This window comes from Globicephala melas, chromosome 20, assembly GCF_963455315.2.
Source record: "Globicephala melas chromosome 20, mGloMel1.2, whole genome shotgun sequence".
Classification (NCBI taxonomy): domain Eukaryota; kingdom Metazoa; phylum Chordata; class Mammalia; order Artiodactyla; family Delphinidae; genus Globicephala; species Globicephala melas.
Genome location: NC_083333.1, coordinates 22,890,636 through 22,917,770, shown reverse-complemented (window position 1 = coordinate 22,917,770; position 27,135 = coordinate 22,890,636). Strand labels below are relative to the sequence as shown.

Here is a 27,135-nt window from a genome sequence, read left to right as displayed (position 1 = left end):
TCCACCCTGCCCACCCGCGTCTCACCACACAGCCGTCCCCCCTTGTCTGCCAGAGACCCCAGGATGCGGCGTGGGGACTGCAGGGGGCACACCAGGTCCTTTTGAATCCCCCCGACCTTTGTGCATTGCCAGCACCCACCCGGGTGGCTCGAGGGCTGTAACCAAACACCTGTCCAAGCATCTTGCCCGGAGGTTTGCTTCCCACGCAGTCTGGCTGGGAGGCCTTGACGCTGAGATCGGCCTGTTCTTTTCTTCGGTGAGCCCAGAACAGGCCTGGGCTTAGGTTACAGAGCCCAGGGACTGATTCCAACTCACTCTCTGCCCAGCCCCCTTCCAGGAACCTAGAAATCAGGCTGATAGATTCAGCTTGCTTAATGCAGGAGGGCCGTCACACTGGGAACCTCTTAACGGCCGTGCAATGGCTCTTCCGAAGGACACACGAGCCCTTGACGCCCTCTGGGTACGGCCAGAATGGCACGTCCCGAGCGTTCGGGTGGGTGGAACGTCATGCCCGGGCACAGTCCCTTCCCGCTGCGGTGAGCACGGCTCCCAGCGTCGGCCGGGGATGTTGGACGGCTGCCAGGCCTCCAACATCCTCACCTTCACCTGGCACCATGGAGGCTGCAGAAGGGCTTGGCCTCACCCTCGCCTGTGCCTTTTGCTCCCCAGCCAGCCAGAGGAGCCCTCGACCTGGACCAGCTACATGGGAAAGATGCTCATGGCTGCGACCAACTACCTCCCCACCCAGGTGTCCGACATGATGAACCAGGACAGGGCCTTTGCCACCGGGCGCCTGGGCTTCTCTGGGCACAGGAACATCTGCACCCTCTCTACGTACGTGCAGCGCCCCCCCTCACCAGGCACAAACCATTACAGATTTGCTTCCCCAAAGCACAGGTTTACTTGCCCCAGACACACACGCACAGGTTTAAAAGAAAGGCAAGAGAAGGGAGCCAAGAAGGGCACGTAGGGTCAGGACCCTCGGCACCCCGTGGCCGGCCAGCCACTTTCCCGTCCGGCGGGACCCTTTCTCCGGGGGCTGAGAAGCTGAGCTGGAAGCTGGCATGGGAATTTTAACCTTCTCATTCCAGTGACACTGTCTTGAAGACAGTTCCCATTTTTACGGAATTATGTAAGAAGGCTCTAGTTCCAAAGTCTCAGTCCAGATACCTATGGGGTCGACAGGTGTTTTATCTAAGACATTAAAAAGTGTTTATTAAAGCCAAACATTTGAAAAATTTTGTAAAACTAGCCAGCAAAGATGGGGGCCAGTTTTGCACCTGCCTCCTTCCTTCCGCTGTTAAAGGCAGAGACACACATAAGGCAGGTAGGCGGACGCTTTTGTTGGCAGGGGAACCTCACAGAGCAGCAGGGTGTATGCATATCCTTTTGTCTCACCCACACAATCATGGTCAAAGACAAGAAGTCATCCTCAAGGTAGATCACTAGGACACACGCAAGAAAGTCACCAGAAACCCAGACTCTGGGGTCAGCGGGCTGCGGGTTCATGGATGTCGGGACAAGGCGCTGGTGATGTCCCCGGGGGTGGGGGGGGGGGCGTTTCATCCCTGGAAGCGGATCTGCCGCCCACGTGCGTTGCCATCCCAGCACATGTCTTCTTGGCCCTTAGGATCCAGAAGCTACCGAGGCTCCTGGTGGCGTCGTCCAGTGGACACCTTTACATCTACAGCTTGGACCCTCAGGACGGAGGAGACTGCGTCCTAATCAAGACCCACAGGTGGGGAGACCGGTGTTCAGAAAGCCGGCCTTTCAAGGGCCGCCTGTGTCGTGTGCCCCTCAGCCCCGACGGCGCCCAGCCTCAGCGCCCTTGCTTCCCTTCCTCCTTCAGGGGCGGGCCCAGGGGCGGGCCCAGGGGCAGAGCCAGAGGGGCCCTGCTTGGCGCTGGGCTCACGTAGGGCTCAATGACATGCAAAATGGGGTCTCCCTGCTGGGCCCTCCTCTTCCTGGGGTCCCTCAGACATAACAGGCACTCCGAGCCGTGTACCGAACTGAATTGAGACGTTCTCCTGACCTCTGTGGCCAAGGGCAGGGCAACCTCCTGCTGCGGACAGGATGCCCCGAGCTGCCACTGCCCCGTCACCTGGGGCTCCCGGGTGCCCTTGCCTGCGCGTGCCAGGAGGAGCACAGGACCGATCTCGGTTTACTAAACGCCAGAGATGAGAACTCCCGTGATCGGCAGGTGAAGGTCACGCTGGCCCACGCTGACCTGGCAGGCCTTGAACCCCAGGGGCCCAGCACGGGCTTCTGGTGCTTTGCCTTTTGCAAGGGCCCTGGGCGTGAGGGGACCTTCTTGTCTCTTCCTTCCCCCCACGTCAGCTTGCTTGGCTCAGGAACTGCCGATGAGAATAAAGAAAACGACCTCAGAGCTTCCTTACCTCAGTCTTACGCAGCAACTGTGGCCAGACCAAGCCCTTCTGCAGCCTCCACGGTGCCAGGTGAGCGGGCACGGGGGACCTGTGTGACAGCGGCCCTCTTCTCCCGTCACCGCTGCCTGTGGACAGAGCACTCCCCCTGAACCACGTGTCTCCGCCAGACGCGGCCCTGGGCGTAGCCTTAAACGCGGGTCCCGGATCAGGGCCGGCAGAGCCCCCAGCGGCCGCCTCCCTAACGAGTAGTGGGAACGCGTTGCCTCCTGGACGGTTTGTAATCAGGTGGAAAGCTGGAGGAGCTGGGGGCGGGCGGGTGGAGGAGACCAGCCGCCCAGGGGCTTCGGGCCGTAAACACTGAGGGTTTGCATTCGTGGGGAGCACAGTCCGTCCCGCGGGTCCCCGGACGCTCGCCGTGCTGAGGCCCGGCCCAGGGGTTGCGGCCTAGGAACAGACCCCATGGCTTCTCTCACGTCTCACTGTTGGTTTCCAGGTTATTCTGAGGATGGCGGGGCGCTCCGAGGAGAGGTCATCCCCGAACACGAGTTTGCGACGGGACCAGTGTGTCTTGATGATGAGAATGAGTTCCCCCCTGTGAGCATTGGGCACCCTTAAGAGCATCCAATCCGTGTGCTTAGACAGAACCCTCACCTGTGCACGGGCGGAGTCCTTTCCCTGTTGTCTCGTTTGTCACAACTAATCCTCCCCTAACACCCGGGAAGCCTCAGACCCCACAGACTAGCCCACCTGACAGTGTCAGGGTAACCGCGCGCTTGCCCAGGGAGCCGTGGCGGCCTCCCCGCGTTCGGAGGCCCGGGCGCCTTTACTGCTTCCTTAGCACCCTCTGCTGCTCACAGGGAGAAACCGGTCCGTCTAAGCTCTTCTTTTCCTGAGGCTCCCGAGATGCTCTGAGCAGAATGTTGCCGCCCTTGTGATGCTAAAGGTGGTGCTCTGACAGGGCTGGGCCCTCGCCCTCCTCCGGCTCTGACAGGACTGACCCCTGTGCGTTAACAGCCACTCGGAGAGCGGAGCGGCGGTGGGAAGCCCCCCGGGCACCTCTAGCCGGGCACCTCCCCAGCATCCTGCTTCAGCCGTCCTGGCAGCGAGGGCCCAGGCTTAGCTGGGTGCTGGGCATGGCTCCTCTCAGCATCCTGGGGTGAAGAGAAGCTTGTCCCCCTGGTTCTGGTTCTTCAAGCTTCCGTTCAGAGCAACATAGAGACCCCCTCTTATGAGCTTCAGTCAGAAAACCGCCCAGACGGTCCACTTGAAGTCGTTTCAAGATGGAAGCAGTGTTTAGGCCAAGGCTTGGAGAGTCAGCTGACTGTCCCTCCTGGAAGCAGAGAGAAGTAGCCATTGGGCATAGATCTTGGGCTGCATTGTTTTCTCTTGGTCATGATTTTGGGTCAGGTGGATTCCATTTGCCAAAGGGTGGAGTGCGGGTCTGGCGTCTCTCTTGCAGAGGTCCATAGGACAATCTAGTAAGTCCAGTAAAACAAAAACAAGAGCTGCCGTAGGGCCCTTCGTGCAGGACTGCAGGGCCGTGTTCCTGACTTCCCAGAAGGCTCTGTGGGTTGCAGCTTGAGATTGGCCTTTCTGGCTTTTAATAGACAGATTGTCAAATACAGTGCCAACCAGTCAAGTTTACATCTTAGGGGTGGAAAGCAGTCATTCTTAAAAATACTAATTACACGTTTAAAAACGTCTCCCAGTAGACCCCTCCCAAGGGACCAGTTGTTTTGCTCTTGGGTTCTCCTGCCCCTACTCGCTATAGCGGGAGCTTTTCTGTCCCCCACAAAAGTTGGTGGTCATTTATCTGAAGTTGTATCTTCCGGGAACCAGAGCAGGTCAGATGCAGTGGGTATACATGTGGAATCTAATGGAATCAGCAATTTTGGTAAAAGTCTGTGACTGCTATAAAAGATTAGATTATTAGATACTTAACTGTAATCAGAGTAGACCTCGAAACCTCTTACATTTACAGAATTTGGATATCGGCATTCAGAAGGTGATCCCTTGCTAAAGAAAACCTGTATCAAATAATACGTACACCATGCAGATCATTTGGAGTTAAAAAAAAAAAATTGGAGACGCTTAAGAACTATAGCACTAAAATGAAAGGCCTGTTTGCTTATTCGGTGCCAGGAAGCCTGGTACAAGCCATTCGTCCTGTCTCCCTCGTAAGGACCAAACGAGTGGAAGTTGGTTTAAACTGCGTCGATTTTTATTTATGTAGAAGGAAGGCTTCCTGCCAGTGAGAGTGCCGATCACTGAACGAGCTTCCCCAGAACGGTCGCTAGGCCCTAGCAATTTCGGAGCAGCCCCCGTGTGCGGAGCCGGTGGTAGGGGTCTCGGAGACCATCAGACCCCAGCCCTGCCCTCATGCCTGCAGGCAGAGCGATGGGGTAGCAGGTGGGCTTCTGCATCTCAGTGCACAAGGATCGGGGCCTGAGTGCCCCTGGGATGTTCTTGCAAGAGGGACCATATTAGTCATGTCCTCATTGGCAGTGATAGTCCACCGGAGATGCTAAACAGCTTCCTCTCTCTGTCTCTGTTCTGAACGGTCATGCCTGTTGCAAACATCTGTCCAGAATCCTCCTCTCTACCCACATGCCTTAACACCTTCCGGGATCCTGATGGATCTTGGGGTCTCAGCTTCTCCCGGACACGAGCCTAGGTTTGCTCAGATAATCTCCTGAGGGGCTCGCTGGGTCATCACTGCTGGTCTTCTTTTTTAAATATACTGACAGTAACCTGGGTATGAGCCCTCTCATCTCCTTATGATTGACTTTGCTCCAAGCACAATGAGGGAAAAGAGGATTGATCCTTTCTGGTCCCTTAGAAAGATGCTGTATTCAGGAAGAGAGTAGCTTTGGTTTCGGTAACAAGCCAGCTTGACAGGTTTGCATATATTCTGACATTCGTCTTGCTCTTGGGACCAAGGGTGTTTACTGACCTTTTCATGGTGATTTAGCAGTCTGTGTTTACAAGTAAGATGAGCCTTAAAAAAAAAAAAAGCAACCCATATACACATCAATACACACATACATTTTTACGAAAAGTATTTTCTGAAACTGCCACCTCGTCTACACCTAAAGAAGACGGGTGACTCTTCCGTGACCACACGTGAGGGTCGGCCTGTGGACAGACAGGCGGCAAAGCTCTGCCGGGCCCAGCCTGCCCCCGCCGACCCCGCGTGGGCACAGGTCTGCTGACCGTGCAGCCGGCCCGTCAGCCCCTTCCCGGAAAGAGTAAGGCCGTTCTGTTTTGATTTCGGTAGATAATCTTGTGCCGCGGCGATCAGAAGGGCAAAACGAAGCAGTCATGGTGAACGGCAGGACCGCCCCTCTGTCAGGCGGTTTTGGAGACGACCAGGAAGGTGGATGCAAGGCATGCGGTTGTGTGAGCAGAAAGGGGGGTCAGGAACCCGGGACGCGGTTTGCTGCCCAGCAGGCTCGTCTCAGCCCCGGTGGCCGGTGGGTGCGGGAGCTGCTGCGAACCCACATCCTGCCGTTGTTGAAAGTGCGTCCCAGCCAGAGCGTCCACGTGGACGAACCATCTTGGTCTATAACTCTAATTTGATATTACAGAGAGCATCTTTTCGAGAGCGTATGCTGCGTAAAAACGTACTTACCGGAGAATCTCTCTGAACTGTATTTCTTGTATATGCGACATAGAGAGGCTATTTTAGCCAGGCAAAAGGTTTGTGCAGTGATTGGAATAAATCATTTATGACCTTTCAGTCCCATTTAGGACACTGATAATAAAACCATGGCAACGCACTTTTGAGGCTTTAAAACTTTACTTCTTTGTGGTTTCTGAGAGCAGGAAGCACCCCTAAAATCTTTAAATACAGCCGCTTGACCTGGCGCACGGGGTGGTGGTCGGTGGGCAGGGCTGCGGGCTTCCGCCGCCCGGAAGCAGCTCTTACCTTGTCAGGTCTGCAGCCCCCTGGGGAGCTTCCCGGACACGGAGCGCCTCGGGCCCCCCAGCCCACCTGGTCAGAGTCCGCAAGGTCACAGGCTCCCAGGTGATTGTGCGCCTGTGAAAGATGGAGGTGCTGCTCTAGATGCCGGCCGGGAGGAGCCTCTGTTCAAATGACCAGCAAAACCGGGTGCATAAGAAAAGGCAACTAGAACATATCGAGCGAGCAGGCGTCACGCCGCGCGCCAGGCAGGCACCTGCATGCACCACCTGTCTCCTCCTCAAGATCAGCTTGCGAGTCAGGTTAAACAACTGCCCAGGTTCAAAGCTGGGGCTGGGACCTGGCCTGACTCCTGACTCCACAGCCCAGGTGCCTTTTCTTACAGCTCGGGCTCGGCATGCCCTCAAGCCGGCACGCGGAAGGGACAGCGGGGGACGCGGAGTGGTGGCTTCAGAACAGACTTCTGAGCCTTATTTTTAAAGCACACGTCACTGCGAAGTGGGCAAAACCGCAGTCGGGATGTGAACCCGCCCGTCTCGCTTCCCGTGTTTCCGTCACGCGGCCTGGCAGCGGCAGGCGGTTTGGTGGGGATTACAGCAGGGGGTCACGGAAGGGTCCTGACTGTAATCGGCTCGGGAGGTGTTGTCGCCGGCAATGTCTTCAAGGACCTCCGAGAGAGCCGCTCTGACCTCGGGCAGCACCCGCTGGTACTCGGCACTGCCCCGGTCCAGGGGCACGGCTTCTGCGACATCGTCATCCAGGTTAAAGATGAGGGGAGGCTCGTGGTGCCGCTCGGGGCCGACGCTGCCGTCGCAGGCTCTGGCCCCACCTGGAGCGGGTGACAACAGAGACCCCGTCAAGCCCAGCACCGGATTACAAGGGAGTGCAAACATACCAGGACTCCAGTGTTCCAGTGACCGCTCTCCCTGCCACTAAGACACTGACTCAAGTATCTTTCCCCTCTACCCTCTGGGAGTACATGTGATGTGTCTTTTGAAAATTGATGTCTTGAGTCCACAGGACACTCAGTTTGGCAAATCAGGCAGGGAGGCCAGGGAAGTCGTTTCACTTCGGGCTGCAGTTCAGTTTCTTGTCTGAGTCAGAATCTGCCCGAGGACGGGTGACGGAAACGTTCGGAGCGACGGCAGCCTCCTTGGCGTTAATGATTCAGATGACTTTTTCTTTTTGCCCCCTTTTCCGTACAAAAAGTAGTTAGGGCTTCTGACAGGAATGAACACAATATAATTATACCAACAAAAGGAATTCAGGCAGAGGACAGCCCTGGGACACACAGGCAATCCTGAACACTTCCTTTGCCTCTGGTGTCCTTAGCGGGGAAACATGAACAAGGTAGACATTTACCAGCCACTCGGGGAAGCAGAGCCCTGAGGTGTGAGAGAATTTTTTCCACCGGCTCCTCCCACAGGATGGAACACTCGACAGCATCCTTATGAAAAGCACAGCTGTGCGATGAGGCCGGTCCAGCTGACAACTTTCTATCCCACCCTCCGCTACAAGCTGAGGGCCTGAAGCCCAAGTGCAACTCAGTAAAAGCAAATCTCCACGAAGGAGCCACAGTCACACCACGGGAGGACGCAGCTTTCACTCTGGGCCGATGTGAACAGAAACGTAAAGTGTGAACCACTGAGAGGGAAGGATGGGTAGATCGCGCAGCCTTCAGGAAGGCCCCATTGATGCTGCTCCTCCTGGGGTGGATTTCAGTTTGTCCAACGAAGAGGAAGAGCCGTTGCCTAGTGTTTGGAGGTGAAGTTGGCTCTTCTTTGCCAATAAACAGAGGTGACGCGAGCTTTGGCAATCAGTCAGGCGAAGGTGGGGACTGACTCCTCTTATAAAAATTAAAGGCTTCCGCTTAAGGGAATAATGAAGTAGCTCACATAAAACTCATCTCCCATAGATGACAATTTTAAGTTCTAGGCAACATACAGAAAAAAACAACCAATTGAAGGCACCAGAAAATCGTCCATGCAGGCAGAAAGGAACTTGATTTTTGAAAGCAGGAGGCCGCACGGGGTGGGGTCTGTGTTTAAGTGTTTTCCCCTGGGGACACCCCCCTACCCACCCAGTCAGAGCAGCGTGGAGCAGCTAAAGCCCCAGGAGGGGGCTGTGGTCGCTTTGGCTTGAGGTGTCAGGGAACAGAGTTCAGAGCTGCCACCACAGATGCAGATTGGTGGGCAAAGTCCTGGGAAGGAGAGAGCTGGAGAGGGGAAGGCTTCAAATCTGCAGATAAACTCCCTTCAGAACCCTGGCTGACCCCTGAACTGGGCATGCACAGATTCTAGCAACAGCTACAAGTCTGAAGAGCTCAGCACGCACTTCCGTGCTACCCAGTGCAGGGAAGGCAGAATTTAGAGTGTGAATTCTGTTAAGTTAGAAAGGCTTGATCAACACTTCATATTTTCCACTGAAGTCCCAAAAGGTTCATGCTAGGAGTAAAGGCTGTATCCCGGAATGAAGGCGTTTACCCAAGATTAAGGATAAAATCCAACAGAGCCCAGTTCTGACAGAGCATAAAATCAAGCCTCCTCAAGTCTGAGGGGATTAGGCAGCAATTAACTGCCCGTGAGAACCAGAGTCAACACCCCTCAGATTGAAAGTCAGAATCTCTACAGTGCATCACACACAACGTCCAGTTCTTAAAAACCACTCAATAGGAAACTTCTAGTCTCTGGTCCAGCATTTGGAGCTCTGGAAGTCAGCCCTCCATCCTAACAAGTAAAAAGCTGAACAAACTACAAAGTCAATGACTTCTGAGATCCATCAGAGAAATGAGGTCACAGGGCAAACCTCTGCCCCCCGAACTGGAGACAGACAGGTGAGAATACAGAGAAGCACAACATACCAGAGCGGAAACCCACAAGCGGACACCTCTGGGAACCAGTGCCCTGGTAGGAAATCCCGAACTATGGTGAACAAATGGCGGGAGGCTCAGTGTAGATGAGTTTAAGAGTTAAAAACCCCATGGGGGTGGGAGTCCTCTTTTAGATGAAAATCCTAAGAAAAAAGAAAAAAATAAACGCCAGTGATCAAAAGCACTGTGACAGAAATAAGAATAAGAATGCCTTTGATGGGCTCGTTCGTAGATTCCACGGCTGAGGACAGAATCTCTGAGCTTGAGGATATCTCAAAAGAAGCTTCCAAAGTTGAAAAGCAAAGAGGGAAAAAAATCTGCAAAACGCAGAGCAGAATATCCAAGAACTGTGAGGAAACTACAAAAAGTGTAACGGGAACACTAGAAAGAGAAGAATGCGTGAAAGGAATAGAAGAAATCTATGCAACTATAATGCCTGAGGTTTCCTCCAAATTCATGTCAGACACCAAACCGCAGATCAAGGAAGCTCAGAGACCCCGAGAAACACCCTGTCGAGAGAACAAGAAGTCAAGCCACGACTCGAAGAAAATATTCTCACAAGGCACATCTGATAAAGGGCTGTTATCCGAAATGCACAAAGAGCTCTTAAATCTCAACAATCAGGATGATGAGAATGAGAACCTGAACAGACACCTCAGCAAAGAAGATACACAGTTAGCAGAGAAGCATACGAAAGGGTGCTCAATGCTGTACGTCATCAGTAGTTGCAAATTAAATAACAAGACCCCACGACACACCTAGTAGAGTGGCCAAAATGAAAAACAGTGGCGACACTGGTTGCCGGTGAGGGTGTGCAGCAGGGACTGTCATCACTGCCGGCGGGGATGCTAAGCAGTGCAGCTACTCTGGAAGACACCTTGGTGTTTTCTTACAAAATTAAATACACTCTAACCGTACGATCTAGCAGTCACACTTCTTGTTATTTATTCAAATGAGTGTATGTCCACAAAAAGACCTCCATGTGGATGTTTATAGCATAATCGTCAGAACGTTTACTCCTAATTGTGAAGACTTGGAAGCAAGCAAGATCTTCTTCAGTGGGTGAATGGATAGATTAACTGTGGTACGTCCAGGCAATAGAATATTATTCAGCTTTGAAAACAAACAAGCTCAAGCCATGAAAAGACATGGCGAAGAGCCTTAAAGTGGTATTTTAGTCACAGCCTAGGCTGCCATAGCAAAGTCCCATAGACCCGGTGGCTTAAATCATAGAAATTGATCTGCTCACAGCTCTGGAGGCTAGAAGTCCAAGATCAAGGTTCTTGAAAATGTGGTTTCTGGCGAGGGTTCTCTTCCTTGGCTTGCAGACAGTAGAGATACAAAAAACCCTCGATACATACTAGCAAACTGATTTCAGCAGCTTATAAAAAGGATTATACACCATGTCCAAGTGGAATTTATCCCATGGATGCAAGGTTGGTTCAACATATGAAAATCAGTCAGTGTAAAGCAATGTATATTCATAGAACAAAAGACAAAAAAATGATCATCTCAGTAGATGCAGAAAAAGCATTTGACAAAATCCCACACTCTGTCATGATATAAACACTCAAGAAACTAGGAATAAAAAGGAACTTCCTCAACCTGATAAAAATTATCTGTGAGAAACCCAGAGCTAACATCACACTTAGTGAGGAAAGACTGAAAGCTTTCCCCCTAAGATTAAGAACAAGACATGAATGTCCACTGTCACCACTTCTATTCAACATTGTACTGGAGGTTCCAGCCACAGAAATTAGGCAAGAACCAGAAACAGGAGGCATCCAGACTGGGGAGGAAAAAGTTAAACCACCTCTATTTGTTGATGAAATGATCTTATGTAGAGAAAAGCAAATAGTCGAAACTCGCCAGTTAAAAAGCAGAGCCTTATCAAACTGGATGAAAAAGCAAGATTCCTTTCTTTCCTGCCTACAGAGACGCATTTTAAATAGAAAAGCAGTTGAGTTGAAAGGAACAAAATAGATATATCACACAAACAGTAAGCACAGGAAACGAGTGGCTACGTTACCTTAGACAAAACATACTTCACGCCGTGGAGTACCAAGATGACGAGGGATATTTCACAAGGATCGAGAGTCCGTTTTTAAGGAAGACAAAACTGAAGGGAAATATAGGCAATCTACATCCTAAACGGAGATTTTTAAAACGCTTCTCTCAACAATTGACAGAACAACTAGACAAAAAGCCGGAGGGATATAGGTGATCTAGACAACTATCAACACCTCCACCTGACTGAGATTTATGGAACAGTATACACAAGAACTGCAGAATACACATTTGCTTCACTTCCACATGGTGTGTTCGCCAAGACAGATCATCTGCAAGGCCATAAAATAAGTCTCAATAAGTTTCAAAAGACTGAAAACTTCCAGAGTATGTTTTCTGATCACAATAAAATTAAATTAGAAATGACCAAGACAAGAGCTAAAAAAGGCCCCAAAATTTGGAAATTAAGCAACAGCTTTCTAAGTGACCTATACAAGGTACTAGAAAATATTTCCAACTAGATAATGAAAGTAAAACATAGAATCTGGGAGATACAGATAAAGCAATGCTTAAAGGAAAACTGTAGCTATAAACGCTTATATTTGGACATGAGAAAGGTTTAAAATTAATTATATAAATGTCCTCTTTAGTAAACTAGAATAAGGAGAGTAAAGTAAGTAAAGAAGGGATGGAAATAAAAGCAGGAATCATGACATAGAAAACGCTAAAGGAAATTAACAGAGCTAAAAGTTGCTTCATTAAAGATTAATTAAAAGGATAATGAGGAAATATTATGAACAAATTTAGGCCAGTAAATTTGACAACTCAGATGAAATGGACAAATTATTTTAACAACTTACCAAAGCTGATACGAGAAGAAATTAAAAATAGGAATAGCCCTGTACCTATGAAAGAAACTAAATTGATAACCAAGAACTTTTCCATCAAGAAACCTCCAGGTCCTAAGAGTTTCACAGATGAATTCAATCTCCCATAGCCCCTTCCAGAAAACAGAGAAAGGAACACTTCCCAACTCATTTCCCAAGGTTAGCAAAACCCTGATACCCAACCCCGACACAGACATTGCAGGAAAGGAAAATTATAGACAAAATCTTGGCAGATCAAATCCATCAATATATAAAAAGAAGAATACATCACAACTGAGTTTATCCAGGAATGTAAAGTTGACCTAACATTTGAAAACCAATCGATGTAATTCACAGCATTAAGAGGGTCCTTATGCAAGTATATACATTTATAGGAACTCATCAAATCGTGCCGTTTAGGTCTGTGGCTTTCACTGTGTGTAAAGTTTCCCTCAATTACTCTTTTGAAAAAGGAAAAAGCAATAAGATCGCTTCATTCTAGGCCACACAGCAAAACAGACTCGCTGCCTCTTAAGCTCCTCCTAGGACACGACCTCAGAAATCACAGCCTCATCATAGAGGGACACACACCTCGTTCTCTAATCTAATGCAGTAGATGTCAGTTCACCTCACTTATCCCAAAGCAGTTTTATGTAATTAGCACGCAGATCTTCAGCGACGGGGGTGGGGAAAAGGAGGAATCAGAGCACATCCGGGCTTCATCATGTTTCATCCTATTTCATCCCATCTGTTGAGATTTCCATTCTTCCCTTGCTAACTTTCCTGGGAGTTTGGTGATGCCTCAGAAGAACAGACCTCCCCTGGGTATCATAATTCCTGTCTGGCTGTGATCCTTTCAAACAGTCCTATCACTTCATAGTAGCTTTTATGATCCCAGCGTCACGATGACAAGGGCTTTCTGGCTGGGTTATGACTTCTGAAATTAACTCAGCCTGGAGAAACCATACCTCTGAGATAGGGTAATGTAAGGGCTGGCATCTGGACACTTTCCATCTGAAAGAATAACAAACATCTCACTGGTTTGCATTTTAGGTCTTGGAAAGTCGAAGATTCTTGTGGCGTTTTTAATATCTTTCAAGTGATGAACTCAAAGAACTTGTTTTGTTTTTATGCCACATTTTCTTTGGGGTCACTTATTCACCCTCAGGGCAAATAAATTTTTGTTCTTTATTATATAATTCTTTGGAAAGCTCTAACTTTAAATAACTGAATCAGGACTTCCCTGGTGGCGCAGTGGTTAAGAATCTGCCTGCCAACGCAGGGGACACAGGTTCGAGCCCTGGTCCGGGAAGATCCCACGTGCTGCGGAGCAACCAAGCCCGTGTGCCGCAACTACTGAGCCTGAGCTCTAGAGACCGAGAGCCACAACTACTGAAGCCCATGCGCTTAGAGCCCGTGCTCCGCAACAAGAGAAGCCACCCCTATGAGAAGCCCGCGCACCGCAACGAAGAGTAACGCCTGCTTGCTGCAACTAGAGAAAGCCCGCGCGTAGCAATGAAGACCCACCGCAGCCAAAAATAAATAAATAAAATAAATAAATAAACTCATTTTTTAAAAAAGAAATTGAGTTAAAAAAAAAATAAGTGAATCAAATTGGAACCCACACCAGATCCCAGATTTGGGTTAGGGTTTTTTTTGGGGGGGTGCGTGGGGGGGGGAGCTTGTTTTTCATTCATTAAAAAAAAGTGTTAGGGTTCCTACCAGATGCAAGATTCTGTGCCGAGCATGTCAAGACAACAACGATTAAAGAGCTTACAGAGGCTGAGTTTAGAGAGCTTAAAGCTACTAGAAGAAAGAAAAGATGCACTTGAATAACTGGCGTATACGGCAGAATGTGGTGAGTACCGGAGTTCTCCATGTCCTACCCAGCTGGAGGACGAGAAGCAGTTCTCAATCCAGGTGGCCTTAAAAGCCGAGAGGGAGTTTAACCTGGAGGCCAAGGAGAAGGACCGTCGCTCTTGGAGAACTAAGACTAGGAAAGTACAGGGACCCAGGGTGGAGGGAGTCCAAATTCACTTGGAAGCAAAAAGCCACGGCAAGACTTTGAGAACCACGCTATCACCCTTCTAAAATATACGTTTAAGATGGTCACAGGGTGAGCCAAGTAGGAGAGAGGCTTGGCTTTGCTAAATGGACCTCTAACATCTATTTTCTGAAACAGTCTCTTGCTTCAAAACATCTCTAAGCTCCCACTGAATGTTCAGCCAGACTGGCATTGAAAGCATAACCGTGGGATGAAATGTTTTTCACGTGAAAAAGTGGACAGTGTGGATGTGCTGGACCAGCTCTGAGCTGGCTGGAGATCTAGGCGAACGGCAGAAAGGCCTTATTAGCGTACCTGTAGGTGCAGAGGGCCTGGGCAGGGCCCTTGCGTGTTGAGCCCTCCTCCTGGGCCCGGGTTTGGGGCGGCACCATCGGAGATGCTGAGAGCACCCTGAAAGGGGGCAGCCCACATCATCCTGGAGGCTTGAGCGAGAGTCCGGGTGGGACAGGGCCCCTCAGTAACTCACCAGTGACGAAGAAGGCCTTGTACCGCTCCACGCGGACAGTCTGAAGGGCTCCATCCTCTCCGGCCGCCCCACTGTTGGGGTGAAACAGCACCTGGGAAAGGGGGGCAGGGCTTACAGACAAGAAAACCATGCTAGAGGCTCCCTGGAAAGCATTACTTTCTTTTTGCTTTTCTTTTGGCTGTGCTGTGCGCGGCATGCGGGATCTTAGTTCCATTGGAAGCGCAGAGTCTTAACCACTGGACCGCCAGGGAAGTCTCAGCATTACTTTCTTTGTCGTGGTCCCTGTTCCCCATCACCCGCCAAACCCACCCTCTGACACCCAGCCCAGCCCCAAACACAGACACAGGCCTGTGGTCCACACCATCCAACTCCCGGGAGCCTGTGTGAAAGAGCTCTTTTGCTAGTCAATTAATCGGAGTGGGTTATAGCTCTGCTTGGATTCCTAGGCCCAGTACTAGCCATGTCATCTGCAGAGTCCAGTGCAAGATGAGAATGAGAGAAACCTTGTCCAAAAATTAAGAATTTCAACTGTATAGCACAAGGAATTATAATAAATATCCTGTAACAAACCATAATGGAAAAGAATATGAAAAAGAATGTATATATGTGTATAACCGAATCACTTTGCTGTGCAGCAGAAATTAACCCAACATTGTACATCAACTATACTTCAGCAAAATAAATTTCCTTTTTTAAAAAAAATTTTCTTCATTTCTTCATTTATTTTTGGCTGCGTTGGGTCTTCGTTGCTGCACGCAGGCTTTCTCTAGTTGCGGTGAGCGGGGGCTACTCATCATTGCGGTGTGCGGGCTTCTCATTGCGGTGGCTTCTCTTGTTGTGGAGCACAGGCTCTAGGTGCATGGGTTTCAGTAGTTGTGGCACATGGGCTCAGTAGTTATAGCTCGCGGGCTCAGTAGTTACGGCTCGCAGGCTCTAGAGCGCAGGCTCAATGGTTGCAGCGCACGGGCTTGGTTACTCCGCGGCATGTGAGATCTTCCCGGACCAGGGCTCGAACCCACGTCCCCTGCACTGGCAGGAGGATTCTTAACTACTGTGCCACCAGGGAAGTCCCAAAATAAATTTCTTAAAAAGCTGTTTTCTTTTAATTACTACCCACCCCACACACACAAAAAAAATTAAGAATTTCAAGGTGGCCACAGCACGTGTGCTTTAAAGCAAGCACAGGGTCCTTCTAAGTGCGGGTCCCTCTGTGACAGCAGGGGTCACCCACCCAGGAGGCTGGCCCCTGCCTGAGCCCCACCCCTCAGGGTCAAGACGGGGCCTGGGATCTGCATGTTTTAGAAATATTCCCAGGGAGCCTGACACAGATCGGTGGTGAGCCTTGGATCTCTTTGGAAAACAGCTTCTTCAGCATCCAGTCGACTCCAACTCTCACGTGAGGGCGTCTCCGTGTGACTTCTCCAGAACCGTGCACGGCCTTCCCTCCAAACACAGATCACCTTTGACTCCGTCCTACCACACTCAGACCGAGCAAGGCATCAATGACAGAATCACCCTCCAACTCCACGCTTCCACTGCAGGGGGCACGGGTTCGATCCCTGGTCGGGGAACTAAGGTCCTGCAAGCCAAGTGGCGTGGCCCCCCCCCCAAAAAATAAAAAGAATCACCCTTCAGAATGGAAACACCTAGTTCAGGGTTCCCAAGCACAAGGTTTGGTAGAAAATAAAAGACCAGCATCCTTGGCAATTGGTGGCTTTGGGCTGGAAACGTGAGACCGCCTTGGTGTGAATCATGACCGATATATATCACTGGAAAGGCGCTTACGTGATTCAAAGTTTCCATGGAGCTAAAAAAAAAAAAAATGAGAAACATCTGTTGGAGCGGTAAACAGCTGTCCCCCCAAGTTTCCCGGCTCTGAAAGGATGCCAGCGAGGGTGGGGCTCCTCCCACACCTGCTGCTTCCGTGCTCTCGTGACAGGGCCTGCCAGGTCCCCAGCCGGCGTGATGACAGCAGGCTCCTTCCAAACAGGAAGAGAAGTCGTAACTCAAAACCCTCACTTCTTCCAACCCTGAAGGAAGCCAAGCCTCTCACCACAGGAGGCTGTTTTGTTTCCTTCTGGAGAGGGCAGGAAGTAGGGGACTTGGGAAATCTATTGTCAACAGATCTAGGATGTACTCAGACATCCAGGAGATGGGAGCCCAGGCCCGCGGGTTCGAGCCATTGACATTATGGCTCAGTAACAGAAACAGAAATTCCGTAAGCGGCGGCTGCCGTGTGCAGGACATTCATTTGGTGTCACCAGGCGCCACTTCCAGAATCCAAGAGCAAGCAAAATGGCTTGCTCTCGGGAGGGCGGATGGATCTTGGAGAACTCGTATGTGCCCCGCTTTTCCCCTCTGAGCAGACTGATGGTGGCGTTCTTGTTTATATCAACATAGGAAGGAGGTTGGCAAATTTACACATGAATCACAGCTGAAGACATTTCCTCTCCAGAGGACACCCGGTCCGAATTGCAAAGATAACTTTATCTTCTGCAAACACGTTGCATCTTCTTGGTTGCCTTTCTTACCTGTTTGCTTTGTTTTCTTCTGTTTTGCTTTTTCAACCAGGGAGCGTCTCCTTACCTCTCTGGAGGCTGGTGCCTGGGTAGCCTCCCCAGAAGGAGGGGTCTCCCACCCCTTCAGGTCTGGGTGCACAGACCCAGGTCTCCAAAAGCCGTCAGCCTCGCGCCAGCCGCTCCAGACAGCATCTCTTGCCACTAGGGGGCCTCCCTTATCCCTAAGAGAAGTGATCAGCGGTGCAGAGACCAAGACCCGACTTCCGTTTCTACAATGTATGGTCTCCAGGGATGGACCAAGCATTGTAATGACTACACAGCCCCAGACTGGTCGTGACAGGACAGATGCAGAGCCATTAAGAAGCCTTTCCTCGGCTGACAACTTCTGGACTTGGTCATGGCAACCTGGGGCTGAGGTAGGACTTGACCAGCAGCGATGCTGCAACCTCCAAATTCCATCCGGGAAGCAGGCGAGCCTAGAGTGGGATGCCTGCCCCCAGGCTGTGCACCCTCTCCTGCCCGCTCCCCTCTCCCCCTTTGTGGTTGCCCTCGTTGCCTGGACACAGACCCCTCTAGATCAGAAGCAGAAGGGTCTGCAGGTGCAGGAATACACGACATGGCATCAGCGACCCTAGCTGTCCATGAAGTGGGTGGTGAGACCGCTCACAGCAGGAAGACCTATAGCCCAGCATTTGCCTGTAAACCTCTCAACGCAGGACCTGGGGAGGGTGCCAGGGCTTACGTGGCCCTAGGTTGCTTCAGCTCTTCGACTTTCCGTTACTCGTTTGCAAAATAGGGAAGAACCCAACCGCTGAGACTTTTTGCATATTGTTTTGAGATGACGGTCTAGGAGTTACTTTGAGCTTCTTGAAACTGGAATGGTTTTCTAAACCAACCCATACTCGAATCTTGTAAGCCCAGCATATACCTAAGGGTGAACACAGCTGTGTTTGTTAACATATATATGTGTATGCTGTGGGAACTAATCAATATATTCTAATTGGAGTATTAAGGAATGTTCCAAACAGGTGGCAATGTTTACATCTAACCTTTAAGGCTGTTATACACAGTTGGATGCCCCAGAATGGTACGGTGCCTTGCACGTGATAGTTACTCAATAAATGATTACAAGGGACTTCCCTGGCGGTCCAGTGGTTAAGACTCCACGCTTCAACTCTGGGGGCGCCAGGTTTGATCCCTGGTCGGGGACTAAGGTCCTGTACGCTGCACCAAAAACCAAAAGCAAAAAGCACGCGGATACGTGCACGCGCGTGTGTACCCACGTGTATATGTGTGCATAGGTATGTATATTTCTACAGTCACTCATATATTTTTCCCTCCTGGTCCTCCATCAGCAGACTCGAGACAATGTACTCCGGTCTCCACAGCGGCTGAATCTGGGGCCAGCGGCGGCCTACGTTGAGCCCTAAGGTGTCTGGACTTACGCTACAGGAGCCCAGTCCTCTGAGGTGCTGGGCCGGGCCCACAGGTGCCAGCGCCCACGTGCCTCTACCCTGGAAGGTGCCACCAGAGCTCTGGGCGAGCGGCGAGTGGCAGCTGTCCCCTCCCGGGACACGGGGCAGCCCACACACATCACACGTCCCCACGAAAACCCCAGCCGGTGTTGCGGCTCGTATCTGCCTCTCCTGCCGGTCCCTGGGCCCAGCCCCCTGGGGGCCCAGACCAGCAACCGCGAAGCCCTGAAGCGGGGCCTCCGTGGGTGCGCGGAAAGCGGCAGCTTGAGAAAGGCGGCGAGCCCTCCGCCGTCTGGAAACGTAAGTTCCGCGCCCGGGAGCTGGCCTCCCCCTGTGGACGGACAGCGTCAAGGCGCCCCCAGTCCTTGAAGCGCTTCCTGGTGACCCCGATCATTCTGTGCGCGGCCGTGGTCATAAACACGCGGGAGCATCTCTCCGCTGACGTCGTCGATAACCCCCCAGGGTCACATACTGCGAACTCCCAGCCAGAGGCGGAAGCCACCTTCCTGCTTGGCTGTCCTGCGGGAGCAGGGCTCGGCCTGGAAGGGTCTGCAGCTCCAGGGCGTCGGATAGGCCGGGAGCAGCCGTCCTGGTCTAGAGGCCACTCCGAGCATGGTCAAGAAGCCCTGGTGCCCGCTCAGGACCAGTGTGCCGGCCGTGGGGAAGGGCAGCTTCAGGAACTGCCCCAGGACATTTGACTCACTTCCATGTGACCCGCAGTAAAGCCAGAAATAAACCCTTTGATGTGTGGGTCCCTAACTGAGGAGCCGGGCTCACGGGGCCTTCCAGAAAGAGCTCCGGGTTCCGCCGGCCTCCTTCCTCCTCCCCCTTCCTCTTCCTTTTGGCAAAAGTAAAACACACAGAAAGGCAGGGAAAGGCCATCCGGCCCGACATTTCCTGGCTGTCGCTGCCACCGAGCGCTTCAGAGCACCCCGAAGAGGGGACCCTGGGGGCTGGAGAGCCGTGTGTGTGCTGAGCCCTCGAGGACCGGCCCGGCCACCCAGGGCATCTATCCTTCATTTGTTTATTCATCCAGTCCTCGTTTATTGCATGCTGGCCGGAGGCCAGACCCTGTGTTAGGTGTTCTGAGAATTCCACGGTGAGCTCCCTGACCTTGGGAAGCTTCCGTTCTGGCCGGGGAACCCCACGATACACAACTCACAGACACAGGTCATGCACCCCATCCAACAAAAATGTGCCGCGTGCCTAGGGCATGTCAGAAAATTAAATGATGGTGAGGGGAAAAAAAGTCATTCGGTATAGGGAATAAGCCCCAATGGGCGCCCACCCTACACCAAAACTGCTGCGCAGAAATCTGGGCTGAGGAACCGGGCTGACTCAGGAAGGAGAGGGGGAGGAAGGACGGGTTCATCTCAGAGGAATCACCCCTCGGCGGCCGACAAACTGGATCTCCAGGGCCCACTGCAGGCACCTTCTGACGGTGGTTCTGTTTGGGCAGAGGCAGCCAGACCCCGATAGGGGGCAGGGGCCCCACCTCTGGAGGAGCCCAGGTGGGACACGCACCACCTCCACTTACCCTGTGCCCAGCCTGCGCCCTGCCGAACAGCACCTCCGAGGCATCCAGACCGTCAAAGTGTCGGCCTTGGGGCAGGCTGGCCCCAGCCAGGGCCACCACGGTGGGGAAGATGTCCAGCACGCTGCAGGAAGATCAAGACAGTGTTGGCCCCAGCTGTCCGCAGGCTCTCTCCCTGGCCGTGCTGGGGTCAAGAGCCGCCCAGCCCAGCCCGGCCCAGACGGAGCCCCGGCAGCCTCCCATACAGCCCGCCCCCTCTGCCTCCTGTCCTGCCTTCAAGCCCCACCTGGATTTCCGACAGGAGCAGCACCCAGGCTCTGCAGCCAGGTGTTGCCTGGGCTCGAATCTCAGCTCGGCCATCTATCTGTCTAGCCCTCAGTTTTCTGCTCTCTAAAATGGGCATGATAGGGGACTTCCCTGGCGGTCCAGTGGTTAGGACTCCGCACTTCCACTGCAGGGGGCACGGGTTCAACCCCTGGCCAGGGCGCTAAGATCCAGCAAGCAGTGTGGCCAAAACAATAAAAATAAAATGGGCCTGATAACAACAGTACCTGCCTCGCTGGGTGGCAGTGTGCATGAAAGACGCAGGTCATGCACGTAGAGGGCCTGGCACTCAGAGAGCTCACTGGATGTCTGTGTTATAGTCACTCACAGGGACACCCCTGCAGACCTACCTAAGAACTAGGGGGCTGTAATAAGAAGGAATGAAATGGTGCCATTTGCAGAGACATGGATGGACCTAGAGACTGTCACACAGAGTGAAGTAAGTCAGAAAGAGAAAAACAAATATCGTATAATATTGCTTACATGTGGAATCTAGAAAAATGGTACAGATGAACTTATCGGCAAAGCAGAAATAAAGTCACAGATGTAGAGAACAAACTTATGGTTACCGAGGGGGGAAAGGCGGGTGGTGGGATGAAATGGGAGATTGGGATTGACATATACACACTACTATGTATAAAACAGATAACTAATGAGAACCTATTCCATGCTCTGTGGTGACCTAAATGCGAAAAAAATCTAAAAAGGAGTGGATATATGTATATGTATAATTGATTCGCTTTGCTGTACACCTGAAACTAACACAACATTGTAAATCAACTCTACTCCAATATAAAATTAATTTAAAAATAAAAGTTAAAAAAAAAAGAAGAACCAAGGGGCTCTACCTGTCACCACCTAGGCCACCGCCACCCGCTGAGAGGGAACAGCATGTGACAGGTGTCTGCAAGAGAACATTCACTTCATTTTTCCCACCCCGGGTCTCCGTGTCGCAAATAGCTAGTCTTTGTCTAGAATGCCGTCATGTGTGACACATTCCATCCGCTTTCATTTAGCTCTGTTATTCCTGTTACAAAATAGTCAGTGTTCAGGGTGGGCAAATAGGATGACATCCAGAAATACGAAGCAGCAGCACACACACAGCCCCCCGCCCGAAGGCAGCCACTGTGAACACGTTGGTGGATTTTGTGAATTTGATTTTCTTTGAAGTCACGTGGTACCATTTCCCTCTGCTCTAGGGCACATCTCCCTCCAGCCTGCTGTGCTCAGGTCAGACAAAAACTCTTCGGCAAGAACAGAGCTGTTTATCTGAGGGCCAGGCTAACGGAGAGTCGGTGGGACTCGACAGAACCGGAGGGCCAGGCCCGCACGAGGCTGGACATCTCGGGAAAGAGGGTCCACCTGAGGCTGGGCTCATGGGGAGGCCTCCAGGCCCCACCTGCTGCTTCCCCAGCCCAGAGTCCCGGGAGCGGAGGCTCGCCCCCCAAGATGGGCCGCGGAAGGGAACTGCCACGTGCCCGCCTCCCCTTCTCTGCTCCAGGGCTCTGTCTACAGCCCCAAGCAGGATCTCTCCCTCGGCTACGGTACAGAGCGTCTCTGGTCTGCCTCTGGCTTCCACGGTTCACAGAGCCGGAGGCTTATCTCTCGCGATGTGCGCTCCAGGGGCTGGCACCCCACGCGCGTGCAAGTGCAGGAAGTGCACAGTAAGCCCTTGCGGAGTACAGAACGGTCCAGAAACCTGTCCAGAGTCCAAGGTCCGTGCCAGAAATCAGGCAGCCCGGCGGACTGCAGTGCAGGCTGAAGAGGCCGGGGTGGCCGGCACTGCTGTTTGGAGTTTTCTCTCTGTTGCACCCCTAAGAGAGGCGTGCCCCCCAGAAGAGTCAGGTCAGTGGCAGAAGAACAGGGTCTGCCTTAGATTTGGGGGTGTGCGGCACATTTTCTTTTCCCGTCTCATTCCCCCCTCCGTCATCGTGAGGCTTAGCACCCTCATTATACAGCACAGAGTCTAATGTTCATGGAGTCCCAGTGTCTCAGAACCGGGCAGGAACCTCCAGAGCACAGAGGAAAGCTCGGGTCCGCGACAAAAGCTTCTGCATCTCCAGGACTTGCCAGTCCAAGCTCAGGCTACCAAAGAGTCCTTCCTTATGTAAAGGAGGAAAACAAGCCCCCGAGGGGAGCCCTGGAGGAGGGAGATCCTCCCGGGACACAGAGCCCCAGACCCTGGGCCCCTGCGTGAACTTGGAGAAAGCATCAGTCCTGCCAATCAGTCCTGCAAAGGCTACCAAAGGGACCCTGCTACTCCAAACCCTCCCTAAGGAATTGGTCCCGGGAGTCTTGGAAACCTTGGGGAAAGAGACCAAAAAACCCCACACCTAATTTTCAAATTTCCACAGTTCATTCTAATACCTGGGAAGGCGCATTCCGACTTTCATGGAACCTCAGTCCGTTTGCCTTTGTGGTTCCTTATTCCATATAAAATACTCAAAATTATATTTTACAATTCTGTTGACATAAAGTTTATATAAATATATAAAGAGGAGATATGAAGCCATTTTTCTTCAACCTAAAAGTTTTTGTTTTTTCTTCTGGTTTCAAAGAAAATGAAAAGGTCGTGTGCCCCCAGCACCGCGCCTCCAGCCCCGATGGGCAAATCGGCCTTGGGTTCTGGAGGCCTTGGTTACGAGATGGGCCGTCGAGAGCCTGCTCGCGGACGGGCAGGCACGGCGACCCGGAAGAGAGCCCCCTGAGTGGGTCGGCTCCAGGGGGCACACACTGCAGGTTCTGTTGCCCACGTGAGAAGATTTTCTTCATGCGGCTTCAGCCAGCCGAAGGCGCTGAAGACTGTTCAGAGGAAGCGTGCATATTTGTGTTTTTATCCGAGGAATTGCCAACAGAACCTGCGTGTGGGGACTGGGCAATCGCGAGGAGGATGCGGGGAGCTGCAGGGCTGCGGGGGGCTGGCCTGGATCTCAGGGCACATGTCAATGGCACTGGGGCGCTTGCTGGGGTGCCGGGGGCGGAAGGGAGGCTGCTTCCTAGAAGCGCGGACATTACATCTGGGAAGTGGCCGGTGTGATCTGAAGACGGGAAGTGAGAAGGGCCAGGGCTGCTGGAGTGTAGGCTGTGGTGCGTGGGCCTGGACTCCGGGCCTAGAGTGAGCGAGAGGAGAGCAGAACCCCTCCAGACCATGGAAGAGTGGGAACGCTCCTGGATGTGGCGAGCGAGCTCTCTGGCCTCTGGCTGTAAGTTCCTTCCTGCGGGAAACTCGCTCGCGTTATCTCTGGGGAAAGCTAGGTGCCCACCCCTTCCTGGCCTAAGTCCCTCGGTGGAGACTGGAGAGGCTGCAGGTCCCCCTTGGAGACCAGCAGGGCCCGGCAGCAACTTTGCAGGGAGCACGGGGGGCCCACAGCACCAGGAAGACCCAACACCGAAGCGCGCACGTCCGTTACACAGCAGAGTGCCGGTGCCGCAGCAGTGCGGGTGAGGGAGGGTCCGCTGCCCATCTCCCCCCATAACCCACTGCCAGATACGGGAAAGCAGTGGGGGGCGGGCCTTGAAAGGAGATGCGCGGCTGGGCCTCGCCCGGGGGGGGGCGGTGACACCCAACCCACAGGACACCGACGTGAGCATCACCTCTTTGCAGATCCTACTTCCGGGACTCAGTTCTGTGCCTCAAGACAGCCCAGAACCGGCCAAGTCCCCCTGCACATAACTGCCTGCCTTTGGGATATGGGAAGACAGCCTCGGGGTCCCCCAGCGGGTCATCCGCTCGCCGGGCGAAACAGACCTTTAGCTGTTTTTCAGATGAGATTATTGCAAGCCCTCCCCTCCCCTTCTAGCCACTGTAGGCTTGCCCCAAGAATCTCCAAGAGAGCGTTCCTCCGTTCTGAGCAGAGATGGGGGCCTCCCAGCTCAGATGCAGAGCAGACCCCCCCCTTTTTGTACATGACCAAGAGAAATCACTTGAGAGCTGTGATTCTCAACCGACATGAGTCTGTCCTCCCCAGGGGACACTTGGAGCCTCCCGGGGACATTCTGGTCATCACAACTGGGGCTGGGGAAGCCATGGGCATCATCCAGTGGGTGGAGGCCAGGGGTGCTAGTAAACATCCTTAAACGCCCAGGACACCCTCCACCCCAAAGAACGGTCCAGCCCAAAATGTCAGCAGTGCCAAGGTTGAGATACCCCGCTTTAGAGTTTTAGGATCAAATCACCAGGCCCTTTTCAGACGTGCTGCCCTCCCGAAGGGACGTCAGCTCCTCAACAACAGAAGCCTTCTGTCCGATGTGCCCGTTCTTACAGTCCCTGGAGCCATGCTTGACCCATAACTGGACCCAACAATTCACCTCCGTTGAATAAATGAATTTCCCCCATGCTGCAGTTGTGTCGCTGGGCTTTGGGGGCGGGGCATCTGTAAGACCTTTTCTTTTGATCTTATCACGTCACCTCGGTGCACACCTGACGATTAACACACCAGTTACGTCTAAAGGTAACCAATAGGCTTAGGTGGACCCTTCTCCCCGAGCCCCTAACACACCTTTTCCTACTTTTCCCGTATTCACGTGAGTGTATCAGCTTGTCTACTCTCTGGTGTCCGTAATTCCTTAGGCACTGGGGTATTGGGTTAAGAGATCCTGGCCTCAGCTCAGAGTGGCTGAAGGGAGTTATCTCTGATCTGGAAGGAGATGTATATCCTCTGGGGAAGAAAGTAGGAGACTAAGTGGTAGAAGAGGTGATTAAGTACCTAATACGTGGGAGCGTCTGGCTGGGCTTCCAAGAACATGAAGCATGAGAGCCTCAGCTTCTTGCATACGCGTCGTACCACCCTTCTCCCGAGAGCCGACCCGGAGGGGGTCCTGGCAGTCAGGGCGCTCCACCCAAGTTTGCTCTCCATGGATTCACGTGAGAAAACAGCAAGAGGATGAACTGTACGGAGACAGACCATCCTGCTGCCATCAGGACTAATTTAACACCAAAAATACCCTAAGAGGGGCTGGCCTGGTGCATCGGTAGAGTGTCCTGGTAAAACTCCCAGCAAACGTTACCTCGTACCAAGGCTGGCTTCCTTTGGACACTCACCAAAATATCCCCTAAGTCAGTTGTCACCTCTGAAGCCCGCAATTATCAACAAAATGATGCAATTTATCATGGAGCCGTAGTTGACTGAAGGTGAGAACGCCATTCTCAACTGAGAAGCACGAGCTTGGTTTCCGGTGATGTCACTTGAGAGACGGCACGTCCAGCCCAGCCCGGGAGCCCCTGGCCTGACTGCAGCAAGTTGGACCCATAAAAAGCAGCCCGCCTGGCCCTCTTCCCGGCCAGCCTGACATCACAGGCTCCGGCGGAGCTGTTGCCGTCGCGCCTGCCGGCAGCACCCCGCCCCCATCCCCACCCCCGATTGTAGGGGGCTGACCGGGAGTTCCCGGGGGCCCAGAGGCTGCCACGGACAGTGCCTACTCACCCCCGACTTCGGCTGTCACCGCTGTTCACCCTTCCTTTCCCCCTGGGGTTCAGTCTCCCCGCCTTCTCTCCATCACCTCCCCTCTGGGATGCTAGAGGAAACCAGTGAAGCCCGCTTTCCTCTACTGGGCTGTGCTCTCTAGGCCAGAACCCACTTGGTTAACGGTGAAGGACCTTTGGAAATAGGAAATTAGTCTTTAACCAGAATAAGACCTCTGAGCCTGTGAGCAAGCAGCTGTGTCTACAGAGGGGCCCCCTCGTCCATGGATTCAGGGCAGAACCACACAGAGGACGGGCCCTCCGGGTGAGTGAGAAGCCCTCGTTATAAGTCACGGTTGCAGAGCTGCGTGGTGTTGCTTTCCGGGTGGCACAGCACAGCCAAGTTCTGTGCCAAGGAGAGGGCCTCCTGGGCCTGCCTTCACAAGGAGGTCAGAGTAATAGCGAGATGTGCTCATGTTTACGATCGTCCTTCCTTCTAGAAGCTTCTTTGCCAGAGGTAGGAAGAAGACCCTCACCCAAGGATTCATCCCTTCCTTCCCAGCCCGGTGGGTCCAGCTTCCTTCTCCTCCCCTCGGGGGCACGTCAACATCTAGACCCCTTTCTTATGCCATCTGATGACCAGTGACATGCTTGACGGAGCCATCCCCAGGACACCTGCCCTACCCCCAGAGAAGGGATCCTTCGGGCCCAATAGATCCGTTCCCGCACCCCCGTCAGCTTGGCCCAGGCCACAAGTGGTGAGGATGCCCCTGGCCTTTCTGCAGCCACTGTCTCCTCAGTGCACAGCAGCACGACCCAGCACTGACGGCCACCCAGTGCCCTCTTCCCGGAGACAGCCCCCCAGAGGACGGCCTGAAAAGTGTCCCACTGCACTGTTGCTCCAGGCAGCTCCACGCTGCTACAGTCTGAGTTCGGGACGTATCTGGGGACACCTGGCCAGGGCAGGTGATGTGTGAGGTCTCTAGCCACGCAAGCATCCATGACTGTTTCCTACATCTGAAGGTAATCTGGGTCTCGTACCTTAGCAAAGCAGTGCTGGTGACGTTGACGGGGACCCTGCCGGGCCAGTAAGCCAGAGCTGGGACACGGTGTCCTCCTTCCCAGGTGGTCTGCTTGGCTGGACTTCCCCCTGTGAGAAGAGGGGAGACAGTTGGTTCTCTGGGAAAACAGTCCTTCTCCACGGGGACTCTCTAAGAGCTTCTGATAATTCCAACAGAGGAATGACTTCCTTTAGCAACGAGCTATTCTGATTCATGTAGTGAATCTCTTTCAATACGTT

General features: G+C 52.7%; 2 protein-coding genes across 13 annotated transcripts in view; one reads left to right on the top strand and one right to left on the bottom strand.

Annotated features, from left to right (window-relative positions):
- WIPI1 (WD repeat domain, phosphoinositide interacting 1) overlaps positions 1-15,250 on the top strand; it is a 38,892-nt gene extending 23,642 nt beyond the window's left edge. The window contains exons 9-14 of one of the 4 annotated variants that reach the window (XM_070044462.1): positions 670-834; positions 1,631-1,738; positions 2,338-2,456; positions 2,881-2,981; positions 4,621-4,796; positions 5,665-6,166. In XM_070044462.1, the coding sequence (XP_069900563.1) occupies positions 670-834; positions 1,631-1,738; positions 2,338-2,456; positions 2,881-2,981; positions 4,621-4,796; positions 5,665-5,668 (673 nt within the window). In that variant the 3' untranslated portion in view covers positions 5,669-6,166. Of the gene's footprint in view, positions 1-669; positions 835-1,630; positions 1,739-2,337; positions 2,457-2,880; positions 2,982-4,620; positions 6,167-13,104 lie in introns of those variants that run through there. The other 3 variants (XM_030838043.2, XM_030838041.2, XM_070044461.1) reach the window with 3 other exon arrangements.
- The window catches only part of ARSG (arylsulfatase G), a 115,823-nt gene continuing 94,855 nt past the window's right edge, over positions 6,168-27,135 (bottom strand). For 7 of the 9 annotated variants that reach the window (XM_060290563.1, XM_060290564.1, XM_060290565.1 and 4 more), the window contains 4 exons: positions 26,877-26,985; positions 20,114-20,234; positions 14,583-14,673; positions 6,168-7,138 (listed from right to left, as the gene is read on the bottom strand). In XM_060290563.1, the coding sequence (XP_060146546.1) occupies positions 6,864-7,138; positions 14,583-14,673; positions 20,114-20,234; positions 26,877-26,985 (596 nt within the window). In that variant the 3' untranslated portion in view covers positions 6,168-6,863. Of the gene's footprint in view, positions 9,322-14,582; positions 14,674-20,113; positions 20,235-26,876; positions 26,986-27,135 lie in introns of all 9 variants that reach the window. The other 2 variants (XM_060290570.1, XM_070044460.1) reach the window with 2 other exon arrangements.